Genomic DNA, 14,171 nt, shown 5'->3' with positions numbered 1-14,171 from the left:
GTGTTGGTGGCACTTTGGTTTGTTCACAGACAGTTCAGGTCAGTGGAAAAAAGCAGCAGCCCAGCCCCTGTGGCATCCCCAGCTGTGCTGAGCCCAGCAGGAGCAGGCACAGGAGACCCAGCAGTGTGAGCAGCACAGGGACAGAACAGCCCCACGGCACTGGAATGGGACAAGAACTGTCCAACACACCCACCCAGGGACACTTCTGCTGGGGACATGGCCTTGGCAGTGCTGAGTCAATGCTGGACCCCATGATCTTTACAACCTAAATGATGGTGTGGCATTCAGAGTGCTGCCTTCCCACTGGACACAGGGATTTCCCTGGGCTCCCTTCTCAGGACACATCCAGCTCCCAGCCTGAGAGCTGAAAACTGCATCAGCAGCTGGTTTGCAGGACAGGCTGGAAGAAGAAGCATTTTTTGGCACAGGGTGAAGGACAGGGGGACAGCCACACCTGGGGCTGTGATGGTGCAGCAGGAGGGGAAAGCTGGCACTGGGAGTTTGGTGTGTGCATCCCCAGCTTTGTTTCGTTGTAACTTCAACCTGGTTTCCCTAAGGAGGAGCCACCTGGTCAAAGCTGCCCTTGGAATTTTACTGTCTAGGACAACCAAAAAATGACATCCCAGGCCATTTGAGTGGCTCCTATGGTGGGTTTTGGAGATAGTGCCATTCTCAGAGGCAATTCAAAACCTAAAATCACTTCCACACCACTTACATGATGCCCACCAGCCTGCTTCTCTTCCCCTCCTCCTCCCCAGAGCCCTGCTCGCTGAAAATGGCTCACCCTCTTCTCTTCTATTCTGTATTTAATGGCTTTTGAACTTCAAAGAGAGGTGAGAAAACCCTATCACTTCAGCATGCAGTTAAATATTATGCAGCCACATTACTGAAGAACACCTACAAAATACGCTGCTAAAATAAACCCCCCTTTGAATTCTTCTTATAATATCTCTCAGAGAGCTCAGAACACACTGCCCTTCTTCCCACACAGCACTGAAGCACCTACTTCACTTTAACCAGGTACACACTCTTCTCAGAGTCAACAGGACTCATCATGTGCTTAAAATTATTCATTTTCCTCAAGTACTTGGTTGAATCCCAGCTTTTATATCCAGAAGTTGCATGGTGGAAATTGGAAACATTATTCTTGGGTGGGTATTATACACACATTGGCAGATACATTCAAAAATTATCTAAGAAATCAAACTATTTATTGCTAATAGAACACATCTGACTCCAGCAGACAGCTTTTATAAAAATCTAAAATAAAAATGCACCTAATGTACTCTCTATGAATATGGATACTCCCCACACACTGTGTGCCTCATGTACACAATACAGCAGAGCTGAAATGCTCAAAACACAAATTGAGAATATATGAGATCAGAATTTAATTGTGGTTTTCATAACAGCAAACTGCTGGAGCTACCTGCATATTATTAGTCTTGAAAAGCATCATGAAAATAATATTTTAACCTTTAATCTGTAACACGATCTTTGCTAATAAAATTATCCCAGAGCCATCCAAGCACATAGCTGGTGTCAACTACTTAATATGCAGAAGAAATTAAATGCCACTTACATATAGCAAAGAAATACCCAGCTAATTTCATGCACTTTCATGCTGGTGCAGCCAACACAACAAACACAGTGGAGCTCTGTGTCTCCTCTTCAAATCCTGCTTTTCTGCAAGAGAATCACCCAACCCACGGCTCTGCTATCCCAGCCCCTGCAAGGCCACTGTCACCTGCTGAAAGGAGCTCTGAAAGGAGCTCTGAAACAAACACAACACCTTTTACCTCCAGCTTTCAATCCAGCTTCACACCCCCTGCTCCAGAAACAAAGCCACTGGTGCTTGGCCTGACCTGCTCCTGGTGAGCAGCCCGTGGAAGTCAACAGAAAGAATCTGGATAACTGATTTGTTTCCATCAGGTATCCAAACTCCCAATAATCCAAATCAAATATAGGGAATGCCAGGAGGTGTCACCCTGATTTTTTAAGTTTTTCTAAGCATTCTGATGTTTACATTCTCGTAACGAACTTTCTCACATGCTTTATGTAAATAACTGATTGTTTTGTATTCTTTTCTGGAGGAGGAGAAATTTGATGGACTGTTGGTTTGTCCAGTGTCATTGGAGAGGTGACACTTCTGGAAATCTATAAATGTTAGAGTCAGAAATTTAAAAACTCTCTTTTATCTTGAAAGAGCAGCGTGTCCATGTTGTGTTATTTCATGTCCTATAGTGACAAGGAAGGATCTTGTGCAAAAGACCATACCTACTTCTACTCAATGAGATATGGGCAATAATCAACATAAAGAACATATAAACAGAGAGGAAGAACATGGAAGGTGCTGGACATCAAAAAACCTATCAGCCAAAAGTGTCTCTCACTACCTGCAGAATAAGGCTCCTGCTTCTCACTGTGGATGAACTCTTTTCGTTCATATTTGGCTCTGATCCACTGCTCCCGCAGTAATCTGGAAAAAAAAATACAGAGACAAGGAAACATGGTCCAGGATACACTAAGAAAAAAGTCATAACTATTAATTCTTCAATGAAAGCACAAGTGTGATTTAAAAGTCTTCCAAAAATTGCATTGTACAGTCTGGAGTCAAGGGTTTCTTCTGCTTACAGCTGGACAACAATAAATCATTTCCTTGTACATCCAATTTTATTGGAAACTTATTTTTAAAAAATGCACAGATTTAGCAGAAGAGCCTGTCCCCACCCACCCAATCAGCCTCTGTAAAAAATTCCCACAGTATATGAACCATTTTAGACTTAATTTTGTCAGGCCACATTCTTCAGTGAACAGGGCGAGTAAATGAAAAATCCCAACCACATACAAAAGCGATATTATTGCCCTGGAGTTAACAATACAGAAGCAGAAGGTGCTGAAAACCCATCTGGCCAAGCTCTTCCCAACTCACAGCCCATACTGCCATGTTTAAGAAAGCAGTCTATGATGCATGGCAGCAAATATGATTAAAATGTCCTTTACTTTTAATACTGAAATAATAGCGATGATTTATACACTAAGACCTCAAATTCCAAAAAGGAAAAAATACCCTAAAGATTACATTTTTTTTTTTTTGCTATTTTATTTCAGCATGAGTGCTTGAACCAATGAAATAACTTTTTGATCTGGAAAATGCTGGAAGTAGCTTCAAACCATTTTTAACTGAACTTATTTCTTAATTGCCCTAGAACCCTAAATAGCCCAGATCACACTCAGAAATAAAGGCATGTGTTATCCCAGCTTCACAGCAGACATTTTGGAGCTGCCTACACTGAAGACAGCAAAAGATCCCCCAGCACTGAGTGTGTTTTGTAAAACCATCACATTTCAACACATCAACTTCTCTGCCAATGAAAACTATTCATATGCTTAATCACCTTTTCTTTTTTGCTGATTATGCAAACCAAATGTTTTCAGCAGCCACATCCCAGGAATGCTCAAAGAACATAAACATACCAACATTGGTTATAAAAATTCATCTGCAGGTACAGCAAACATATTCAATAAATCTGCAAGACACCATCCAATGAGAACTGTGGCTGCGATTGGTTTCCTGGCAATAAAGGAGGAAATAATTACATAGATTTTGTTCCCCCATTGTGTCAGCTCCTCAGCTGGGGCACCAGCCTTCTCCCCAAGGCTTGGGGAGCAGCACAGCTTCCCTGCCCCCAAAATCTTCTGTGAGCTCCTGCTGTAATACAAACAAAGCACCAAATCTGCCTCTGCCCTTCTGCTGCTGTTTCCATGGCTGATCTTTGGCTGTTACACATCTGCCAAGTTTGACTGTGAGCTCTGAACACCCATCTCCCCTCTGCTGCCATCCTGTGCTCTGCTCTGGGTGCATCCCACCCTCAGGAGCTTCAGGGGCACTTTGTACAGTCACAGAAAGCTTGGAAGGGACCTTAAAACCATCTAATTGCAACTCCCCTGCCATGAGGTTGCTCAAACCCCATCCAGCACCCAAGGGGGCTCTTCTGGTCCTTTTCTGGATGCCTCTTCTGGATCTGACATCCACAAACATCCACCCAAGTGCCTGCTCTATAATGCTGTCACTGATCAGCAGAGCTACCAGAACTTAATCATAAAATAAACACAAATACTTCAATTGACTATTCTTGCAATTTTCCCTGGCCAGCTGCTGTGGACAGCTTGTTATCACTGAAGCCAAACTTGGACCTTTTCAGCAAGATGATGAGGGATGGAACTGGGAGGAAGAAAATTCACACCACCCTCAGCTCCAGCTGACGTCAGCGGCTTCAGCAGGAGCTGCAGCTGCTCTGAATTCTGGAATTCGGAGAGTTCAGCCTTCCAAGCATGGGGCTTTAAACACAGCATAAACTGAGAGTTCATGGGCAGCAGTGGGAAACACTCCTGCTGCAGGGTGCAGGCTGCGCAGGGCTCATCCCTGGGGATAAACACTCCTGCTGCAGGGTGCAGGCTGTGCAGGGCTCATCCCTGGGGACAAACACTCCTGCTGCAGGGTGCAGGCTGTGCAGGGCTCATCCCTGGGGACAAACACTCCTGCTGCAGGGTGCAGGCTGTGCAGGGCTCATCCCTGGGGACAAACACTCCTGCTGCAGGGTGCAGGCTGTGCAGGGCTCATCCCTGGGGACAAACACTCCTGCTGCAGGGTGCAGGCTGTGCAGGGCTCATCCCTGGGGACAAACACTCCTGCTGCAGGGTGCAGGCTGTGCAGGGCTCATCCCTGGGGATAAACACTCCTGCTGCAGGGTGCAGGCTGTGCAGCAGACACCCTGCAGGGCTCATCCCTGGGGGAGCACTTCCCTGACTGCCCAGAGCTCTGCCCACAGCATTGCTGCAGTGGCCCCAGAGCACTTGTGCAAGAGGGCACCCCCGGGGCAGCCAGCAGGCACCACGCCCCAAGAGGAGCCCTGAGAAGCTGCAAAATGTCCCAGCTGGCCTCCCTCAACATCTGGCTCTGAGCAGGAGTGCCTGCAACTCCTTAATTTCCCAAAGCCCAATGGGAATCCAGCTGTGCCACCTTCCCAGCAGCTTCCTGGCACTTCACACACTCTTCCCCTTTCGTTATCATCACAACCCCAGGCTCTTTCAGCAATAATTTCCCAAAACCCAGAACACATCACAGAGCAGCCCACAGTTTGGACAACTCAGTGCAAGGCTACCAGATGCAGCTTCTGCTCCAGGGGTTATTTATAGAAAGCAGAACAACTCCAGTAAAAGAAACCAAAACAAAAACCCAGCTAGGACAGCGAGGAGCTCACCATCTCCCTTTACTGCAAGAGAGAAGCTGAGCAGGGATTTCACCACATTCACTCTCTTTTGGACTAGATGCAATCCTGCCATAAAAAGCTGCTGGTGCTAAACCCCAGTTTCACCAGCACAGCTGTGATGAATTCATAGAGGAGCAGGAATGTGCCCTGGGATCTACAGGAGCTGAGAGCAATTGCAGGGCAGAAGATCCTCAAACCATGCAGGGATTGTATGAAAACAGCCACCACTTTCAGGAGACTGCTGGCCTCATCTTAATTTAAATATATGTTCAGAATATTGGTTCTTCAGAATATCTTCAGAATAGCTTCAGAATAGCTTCAGAAATATCTGTTTTAGTTGAAAAGCACTTTTCCAGGCATGAATACGTGTGTATGTAACCCAGGGCAGACACCACATACCCAACACAGGAGCCTCCATCCAAATCCAGCTTTGACTCCAAAAGGAGTTCTGTGACCAGAAAGGACTGCAGTAACAGCCCCCTGCTATTTTACTGCATTTCTGGTGATAGGATAATGTAACAAATCAGCAAACATATAATTTGTGTTTGTTAAAAAAAATGTAAGTGCATCATTCCTAAACTGTGGAGATGCATCAGCTTTCAGGATCAACTCCCAAAGCTTTAACAGCCCACCTAAAGTCTGTCAGGCTGCTGGTTACAGGGAACTTGTCATTTTTTGGCAATTAGAACAGAAAATTCATTGTACTCATCAAAAACCTAGAGGCAAATCAAAAAACCCCACCAACAAAACAAAACACTAAGGAAACCCACATTTCAGAATAAGGGAAAATTCATCCCCCAGATGGGAAAGGACTGAGCTTGAGTGAGGGACAGCAGGTCCAGAGGCTGACAAAGCACTGCCCACACCATTGCAGGCACTTGTTTGCTTTCCTGACCACCCACATGAACACCAGGGCTCTGCCCAGGGGCAGCAAGGAAGGTTCCAGAAGAAGCCACTGGAGCAGTTTGATCTTGGTCCCACCTACTCAAAGCTCACAGCAAAAAGCACCGCAGGAAAAGCTGCTGAAGCAGTTTAATATCAAACTGTGGCTGCATGGCTGCAGTGTGCTGTGTGGAGGTGCTGGCCAGCCAAATTCAGTCTCTCCAGTTTATTTTTTCCCCAAGACTGATTTTTTCTCAGCTGGGCTGGCTGGTGCACTCCAGAGCACACCCACAGATGCTGCACGTAGAAGCTGTGGCTTTTCTGGAGACACATGACCGACAAGAAACCCCAGCCAGAGGTGAAAGTGGCCCAAAAGACATCAAACACCCCACACTGCCCCTGCCTAACTGCATCCTTGTGAGGCACCATCAAGTCCAAGAAAGACAAAAGAAGTGAATGTCATCCAGAAACACCATTTCCAGAAGCCACATTTGTAGCTTCTGGAATTTGTCAGAGGTTTTTCCAGCAAAAGCCAACATGCTTTCCACAGGCAGCTTCATGGATGCAGCCATGCCAGCTTTCTGTCAAACAGCTGCTCTAATGAAATTTTAAGTCAGAATCCAAATTCTTTGCTCAGACTGCAAGGAGAGCCACTGCAGCAGAGACTAAAAGCCTGTCTAGCTCCACACTCTTTTCCTATCTAGGAAGGTCTTGCTGTGAGGACTTGCTTTTAAAGGGCTTTGTGGAGGGATGAGACAGCTGGGGGCTCCTTCAGGCTCTCTGTGCATCAGCTCAGCTTGCAGAGCCTGAGCATTGATGTGCATCCCCCTGCCAAGAGCAGCACCCCACAGCAGGCTGCCAGGGGAGAGCACAAACACAGGGGTTTGGCTCTCAAGACATAAAACCCTTGCATTATGGATTTGGCGAAGTGAAAACTGATTCTCAGCATGCAAAATCACAACATTCTCACTTAAAATGCTAACTGGCTCCTTTTTTGTTTGATTGCTTTGCATGCACTGTCTACTACACCCCAACACTATTTTTCAGAATGGTTAAACACCAATTAAAACCATGTAGGAAACAGCCTCTGTCAGTACTACCTTAACCTTGTAGCAATTTCCTTTGGAAATTAAAGGAATCAATAGGAATTAACAAGTTTACAAGCTACCAGCAAAGAGAAAATGAACAAGAGAAAATCCCATGGCTGGTCAGGATTGAAGGAGTGGGCAGATCTCAGCACTTGGGTGACCTGAAGAATTCCTGAGGCTCAATGCCCAATTTGAGCCACCAAGGAGGTTCCACCACTTGGGAGTGAAACCATGAGCAGCCACTCCCAGTGGCCACACTGCAGCACCTGCAACTTCACACCCAGGACATCACCCAAGGCACTTCTGAAAGCTGTGAATGTAAAATCTGAAAACCCTTATTAATAACTAGGAACCTGACTCAAATCTCAATTTTACCCCTGTGGAGATTATGCAATTAAGTTTTTTATATCTATAAAGTTTTTATTATCTGTGAAGCACTGGCAAAAGGAGGTGACAGAGGAAGGGGTGAGAAATTTGCAGCCCAGGCATGGCAGAGGAGGGACCCTGCTGACCTTCCCACACCAGATTGAGGAGATGGGCTTGGTAGCTCCTCCACCAAATGTACCAAACTTCAAATTATTAAAAAAAAAATCCAGAGATTTCCCAGGCAATTTTCCCTCTACACATCTCAATCAATACAAAAAGGTACTTCAGCAATAACTGTTGTTCTGTGGATGAGTGCATGGATGGTGTGTGCCTCTCTCTGATGTCTCAGATACCCCACAACCAGCAGAGCCCATCCATCCCATCCTGCCCCATTTTCCTGTGCTGACAGCCAGGACACTGAACTGCTCTGCATGAGGAGCAGATGCAGCTCCCACTGATCCAAGCAGAGACAGGAGCAGAGCAAAGCACTGCAGCTCCTTCTCAATGCCACAGGATGAGGCTCTGCATTCCCAAATCAAGCAACAGAAAACCATGTAGTGTAGCAGGGACAGGGATGTACTTCCAGCTCTGCAAAAGCCCAGTAAGAGGTTATCTCACTTTCTTCTATCAGTTTTCAGCCCAGTAAAAGGCTGAACAAAGCCTTTTCCCTTTGCTTTTACTCAAGAGTGAGTACCTGCTGCTGAGTGGTGACTCAAAACTCAGCCATGAGCTTGCAATGTGTCTGCCCCACAAAAATCTCTTTCACAGCTCTCCATCTGCTGCTGTGGTGCACCAAGCTGGGCCATGATCCCTTGTGACCATCCAGAGAGAGGTTTTGTGGTTTAAATTCCACACCCAAAGCTCTTTGGGCCAACGTTGTGGTGGTGTGGGAACATCCCAGAGTCTGGGACTCATTTCAGTGTTAGGGACTGCCCAGAGGAACAGGAGCTGCTCTAGTCACTGTCCCTGGGACATGGGTGCTGGCAGACAGAGGAGATGAGAGGAAGGAAGGGGATTTTTTGTTTGTTTTGGGTTTTTTTGGTTTGTTGGGTTTTTTTTTTTTTGATGGGGTAATTTTTTCACCTATGAACTTTCCCTGGGCAATTCCAGAGCACCCCCCCAACTTCTCAAACCTGTGCCAAGTGCCATGCAGAACCAGGAAGCTACAATGGGGTTTTTGGAGGATACAGAAGCCAAATGCAGCAGGAAAACACCATGAATTTCCCAAAGAGCCAACCACAGCACTGTAGGCAAGAAGAGAAAAGGACAAGCTGGCACTGCAGCACTTCTTCCCCCAAACTTCACAATTCCTCATGCAACCAAAGCAGAGGGATTCCAGAAACAGCATTATAAAATTGAGAAGCTTCAAATGAACAAAGAGCTGCCCAGGCACTGCAGCTGCTGGAATGAGAAGCACCAAAAGCTCTCAGTGCTGCAGAACATGGCTGGAATAATTCCAGTGCTGGATGGAGGTGTCACCCATGGAGATGCTTCCCAGGGCTGCAGGCTGGGAACAGCTCATGCTCTTGCAGTGACTGGACTGCAGCGAGGCGGGGGAAAAGCTAAATTTACATCCCTGGAACAAGCAGCACTCCCCTGCACTTGTTCAGCATGATCTTGAGAGGCATAGAGAGCCCTGAACTAGAAAAACACAACTGGGCACAGCATCCTTGAGACAGGTGTAGTGCGCCCACAGCGCTGGTCCTGCAGCAGAGCCAGGAGATTCTCTGCTCCTCTGAGAGGTCACATCCATCCCAGTGCACCCTGCTGCTGTGTCCAGAGAGCCCCTAGCAGGGCAGAGCTCCAGGCTGAGCATTGCAACCAGGCCGTGCAGGCTGGGAATTGTCCCCGTGCAGAACAGGCACAGCAAGCTGGGACCAGAAAAGGGTCAGAAATTTGTCTTCCAGCTGCTCCCAGGAAGACTGGCCTTGCCTCATCCTCCCAATGAATCAGGAAATAACCAAGAACAACAAATCCTCTCAATCCCCTGCTCCTCACAGGTTCCCAGCCCAGCACGGTGCTGCTCCATCAGCCATGGGCACAGGCTGTGGATGGAGTGGCTGCCCCAGAGGGTCCCTGTGATCTCACACAGCCCTGAGAGGGTCCCTGTGAGCTCACACAGCCCTGACAGGGTCCCTGTGATCTCACACAACCCTGACAGGGTCCCTGTGAGCTCACACAGCCCTGGCTGGGTCCCTGTGAGCTCACACAGCCCTGGCTGGGTCCCTGTGACACACAACCCCTGACACCCTGTGAGCTCACAAACAGGGTCCCTGTGAGCTCACACAGCCCTGGCTGGGTCCCTGTGAGCTCACACAGCCCTGGCTGTGTCCCTGTGATCTCACACAGCCCTGACAGGGTCCCTGTGATCTCACACAGCCCTGGCTGGGTCCCTGTGATCTCACACAACCCTGACAGGGTCCCTGTGAGCTCACACAGCCCTGACAGGGTCCCTGTGAGCTCACACAGCCCTGGCTGGGTCCCTGTGAGCTCACACAGCCCTGGCTGGGTCCCTGTGAGCTCACACAGCCCTGAGAGGGTCCCTGTGAGCTCACACAGCTCCAGAAGGTCCCTGTGAGCTCCCACAGCACCAGCAGGGTCCCTGTGAGCTCACACAGCCCCAGCAGGGTCCCTGTGAGCTCCCACAGCCCCAGCAGGGTCCCTGTGAGCTCACACAGCCCCAGCAGGGTCCCTGTGAGCTCACATAGCCCTGGCTGGAGCTGAGCCAGTGCCTGGCAGAGCTCCCCAGAGTGACACAGCTCTGCAGGATGGAGGGAGGGAACAGCCCAGCAGCAGGGCTGAGCTGCACTGGCCAAGCAGGACACAGCACCAGGCACAGACACTGCTGCCAGCCCACAGCAGCAGCAATGGGGATGCTCCTGCTCTCCAGGCTGCTCCAGCAGCTCCTGCTGTCTCTCCCTGTGCGAGGAGGGCCAGGTGTGGTTGGTACCCAGATCTCAGGACACCCCAGGCTGCAGGGACCTGCCCTGCTCCCTCCTCCAGCACGAACTCTGCACCCCTCAGGCAGGGACAGGCCATGGAAAGAACCAGGACTCTGCCCCTGGGCAAGCTGAGCACCATCAGAGAGGAGCATGAACTCAACTGAGAGTTGGGAGCAAACAAAATCCCCCAGAATTGTTTCTCCTACCAATCTTGCTTCTCCAACCCCAACGTGACAAGCACATACAAGTCTCAAAATGGCACAGCCAAACTGCTGGGACTCTGGAGCTCAGAACATTGCATAAATGGATGTTTTTTTCTTGTCAGGCCAGGCAGCTCCATTCACACAAAAATAAAAAACCATCTTGTTACCCTAAAAGCCAAATGCTGTTCATCCCCTTGCACCCTAGATGGCAGAGCACATTCTGGCTGCTCAGCTTCTTGCTCCCCAAAGTCACCCCAGCTCTCTAGGGATGTTATTCCACACTCTATGGGAGACACAGCCTTTTAGCTGCCTCCAGGGAGGGGATTATTTGTCATCTAGGTGGAAAAAAACCCAACAGAAACCCCAGTATTTCTGCATTACAAATAACCCAGCATCTCACACAGCAGATTAGCAAGTTCTGCCTTGATGCAGAAGGGGGATTTGAAAAGGCAGAGGAAATCAATGGGTAGAAATTGGCATCCTTGCAGCTCTAGAAACTTGGAAGAGCCTGGGGAACAGACAAACTATTGACTCCCCTGCATCATCTCAACTGTACTTATTAAATAAGATCCCACACGTAGCATAAACTCTACCATATGTGTGCAGAAGGAAAAACACTTTCAGGACCTTTTATAAATGAAACCCCCATTGGGGAAAAAAAAAGTCTTATGCTAAAACTAAAGTATTACAGAGGCTGCAGCTGCACAAACAAATAAATGTTGTTTACCAGCAGAGGTATTTACTTACTGGCAGTCAAGATACGTTGGTTTATAATAAAACGGTGGCATTTTAGATTCATATTTTGCTTTTGCTACATTGTTTCCATTCGAGGCCATAAACTGTAAAAAGAGAAAAAAAACCAGAAAGAATTAAGAAAATTTTAACAGTATTTTCTTTTACACTCTCTTACTTCTACAGAGCAATAAAATTATTGGGATGGGGGACCTGTTCTCTTACTGAGAGGTTCACCCAGGACTGTGCACAGAAGGGCTGCTGCAAATAAATATTGGTTATTATTGCAAATAAATATTGGTTATTATTGCAAATAAATATTGGTTATTATTGCAAATAAATATTGGTTAATATTGCTAGGGGTCCTACAGATTAAAATGATGCTGAGGACATGCCCCAGCTCCACCAGCATGATCCCCACAAGAGCAGGAGGCAGCACACAGTGACATTTCCCCCTCAGGCATGGGAATCAGATGGATCCCAGGAATCCAAGATGGGGATTAGGTAACCAGAGGGAAAAACCCCCCACTGGCTTTTAGTCTACATGTGTTACAGCTCCAGCAGGGTGATTGCCTCTGACAACACATCCCGTGCCTCAGATCACATCACTTGTGCCAAAAGAATGAGTTTGTTTTTGCAAAGTCATTGCAGCTACCTCAGGAAGGAGCTTGAAGTGATAGACAAATAAATAAACAAACAAATAAATAAATATATAAAAGTTCTATCTCCCTTGACAGCCCTCCTTTCCAATAAATAAATATATAATATTTCTATCTCCCCTGACAGCCCTCCTTTTCTGCTGATACACAAATGGCTGGTTGAGAACTCAGCAAAGAAAACTACTTATTTCCTTATTCATGTATTTTGTTTTTTGAAATTCACTTTATAAGTGTAAAAATCCCATTCTTTTCCAGGCAGCCATGCTAAATACATTTTGTTTTGTGTCAAATGCCAAGCATACAAACATAACAAGCAGCTAAGCTTTTTTATTATTATTATTATTATTATTATGGTTTGTCATGGTTTTGATTTCTCACATTTATAGATTCAATCTATTCCCCCAAAAAATACCAGGGAAGGAAAAATCCATGGAACACTAAGGCCTTTTGTGATAAAACACACAACTCCATGAGGTGCAGCTTTCAGAAAAAACCTCAACTCTACACAAAGAAGACAGAAATCAATGACTGGTAGAGTCCTTCATGCCTTTGAAGACACCAGCAGTCAAAGCAGAAAGGTTTCCTGGGTGCCTTTAGCAGCACCACAGAAATCCAGGCAGGTGTGGGGCATAAATAGAGAGAATTTATACTGTGAGGGTTTGGTTTTCCAAGCTGTGAATTTAAGAGGAACAAGGCCAGAGACAGCTGAGCTGGGCAGGAGTGATGGTAGACTAGGCAGACAGGTCTAGTCTGTAAGAAACATTGAGAAGAAGAAAGAAACAAGAGAAGACAATTCATTAAAAATTAGTATTTTTATATGCTATTTCACTGACATCTTTATAGGGGTGAGGAAATCCTTCACGGTATGGGTACTGTACTTCAATCAGCACCAAACCTCGCTCCCACATTCACTACCTAGACCTGCTTTGTGACACCCCATTTCTTGTGGCATCTTTAGGGAGGGAAGAGCCCAAAGGCCTGTCAGGGGCCCTGGCAGGGCAGGGCAGGGCAGGGCACATACCTCCACCTGGGCATCGTCCCACTCGTCCAGGCGCACCGACTTCACCTTGCTGACCTGCGGGATGCTGCGGTGGATGCCCGAGCAGCTCAGGCAGATGAAGATCCCCAGGCTGTGGGATGCCCAGTCTGGGTCTGGAAGCAAAAAGGAAAGAGGGAATTGCACTCAAGTGAGCTTTTGGATTCAGGGCAGCAGGAGGGAGGCAGAGACAGGGCATGGCAGGGGGGGTCAGGAGCTCAGGGCATGGCAGGGGGGGTCAGGAGTCACCAGGTCTGATGTCCCCGAGTCTAAAGGCATCAGGTAAATAGACAAGGAAAATAAACGTTTCTATTCATAGGAATACAAATTAAACTAACAATTAACAGATTGCAATCCCCAATGCAGCTGTTATTCCCCAAACCCCAATATACAGACAGCTGCATGTGCCCGAGACCTCCATAGCTCACTCCATGCTCACACAAAGACAGGAGGGGAATATCCTTCTCTCACGAGGAAATTCCACTCAAAAACTGCATGGAACAGAAACTACATCAGCTCAGGGAAGCCGCTCTGCTGCTCCCTTTTTATTTATTTATTACATGTGCTCCACACAGAGATTTTCCTCCCACAGCTGCAGCTCCCAGCAGCCCAGCCCTCCATGCCAGGAGGTTTCCAGCCCTCGCCTCACTGGAAAAATGCCACCAGTGGTAGCTCTGTACTTTCTCTCAGCAAAACCATGCAGTGTTTACAGCCCCGGGCTGACATCTCACACAAAGCACTGTAAACAGCCCCTTGCCTCCAAATTCCTCCCTGGAGCAGGGAGACACAGGGACAGGAGGAGGGCAGGGGCAGGAGCAGGACACATCCAGCAGTGTCCCTGGCACTGCTTTGCCAATGAAGCCAATACAGGGACCTTTGTTTGAACTCCAAGGCAAATGTCAGCCCCTGCAGCTCCAGCTGTGCCCCAGCAGCACGAGTTTCACTGCAGGTCACCCAGGCAGGCACCAAATCCTCCATCCTGCCCAAAGC

The 14,171-nt window shown here is 47.5% G+C and overlaps 1 protein-coding gene across 2 annotated transcripts in view; it reads right to left on the bottom strand.

Moving 5' to 3' along the window:
- Positions 1 to 14,171, bottom strand: part of ADAP1 (ArfGAP with dual PH domains 1) — a 49,917-nt gene that overhangs the window by 26,125 nt on the left and 9,621 nt on the right. For both annotated transcript variants that reach the window (XM_030958092.1, XM_030958093.1), the window contains exons 2-4: positions 13,167 to 13,297; positions 11,502 to 11,593; positions 2,397 to 2,479 (exon numbers count right to left, since the gene is read on the bottom strand). In XM_030958092.1, coding sequence (XP_030813952.1) covers positions 2,397 to 2,479; positions 11,502 to 11,593; positions 13,167 to 13,297 — 306 coding nt within the window. The remainder of the gene's footprint in view (positions 1 to 2,396; positions 2,480 to 11,501; positions 11,594 to 13,166; positions 13,298 to 14,171) is intronic.

Source organism: Camarhynchus parvulus, chromosome 14, assembly GCF_901933205.1.
Source record: "Camarhynchus parvulus chromosome 14, STF_HiC, whole genome shotgun sequence".
Classification (NCBI taxonomy): Eukaryota; Metazoa; Chordata; class Aves; order Passeriformes; family Thraupidae; genus Camarhynchus; species Camarhynchus parvulus.
This window is presented reverse-complemented; position numbering and strand designations above follow the sequence as displayed.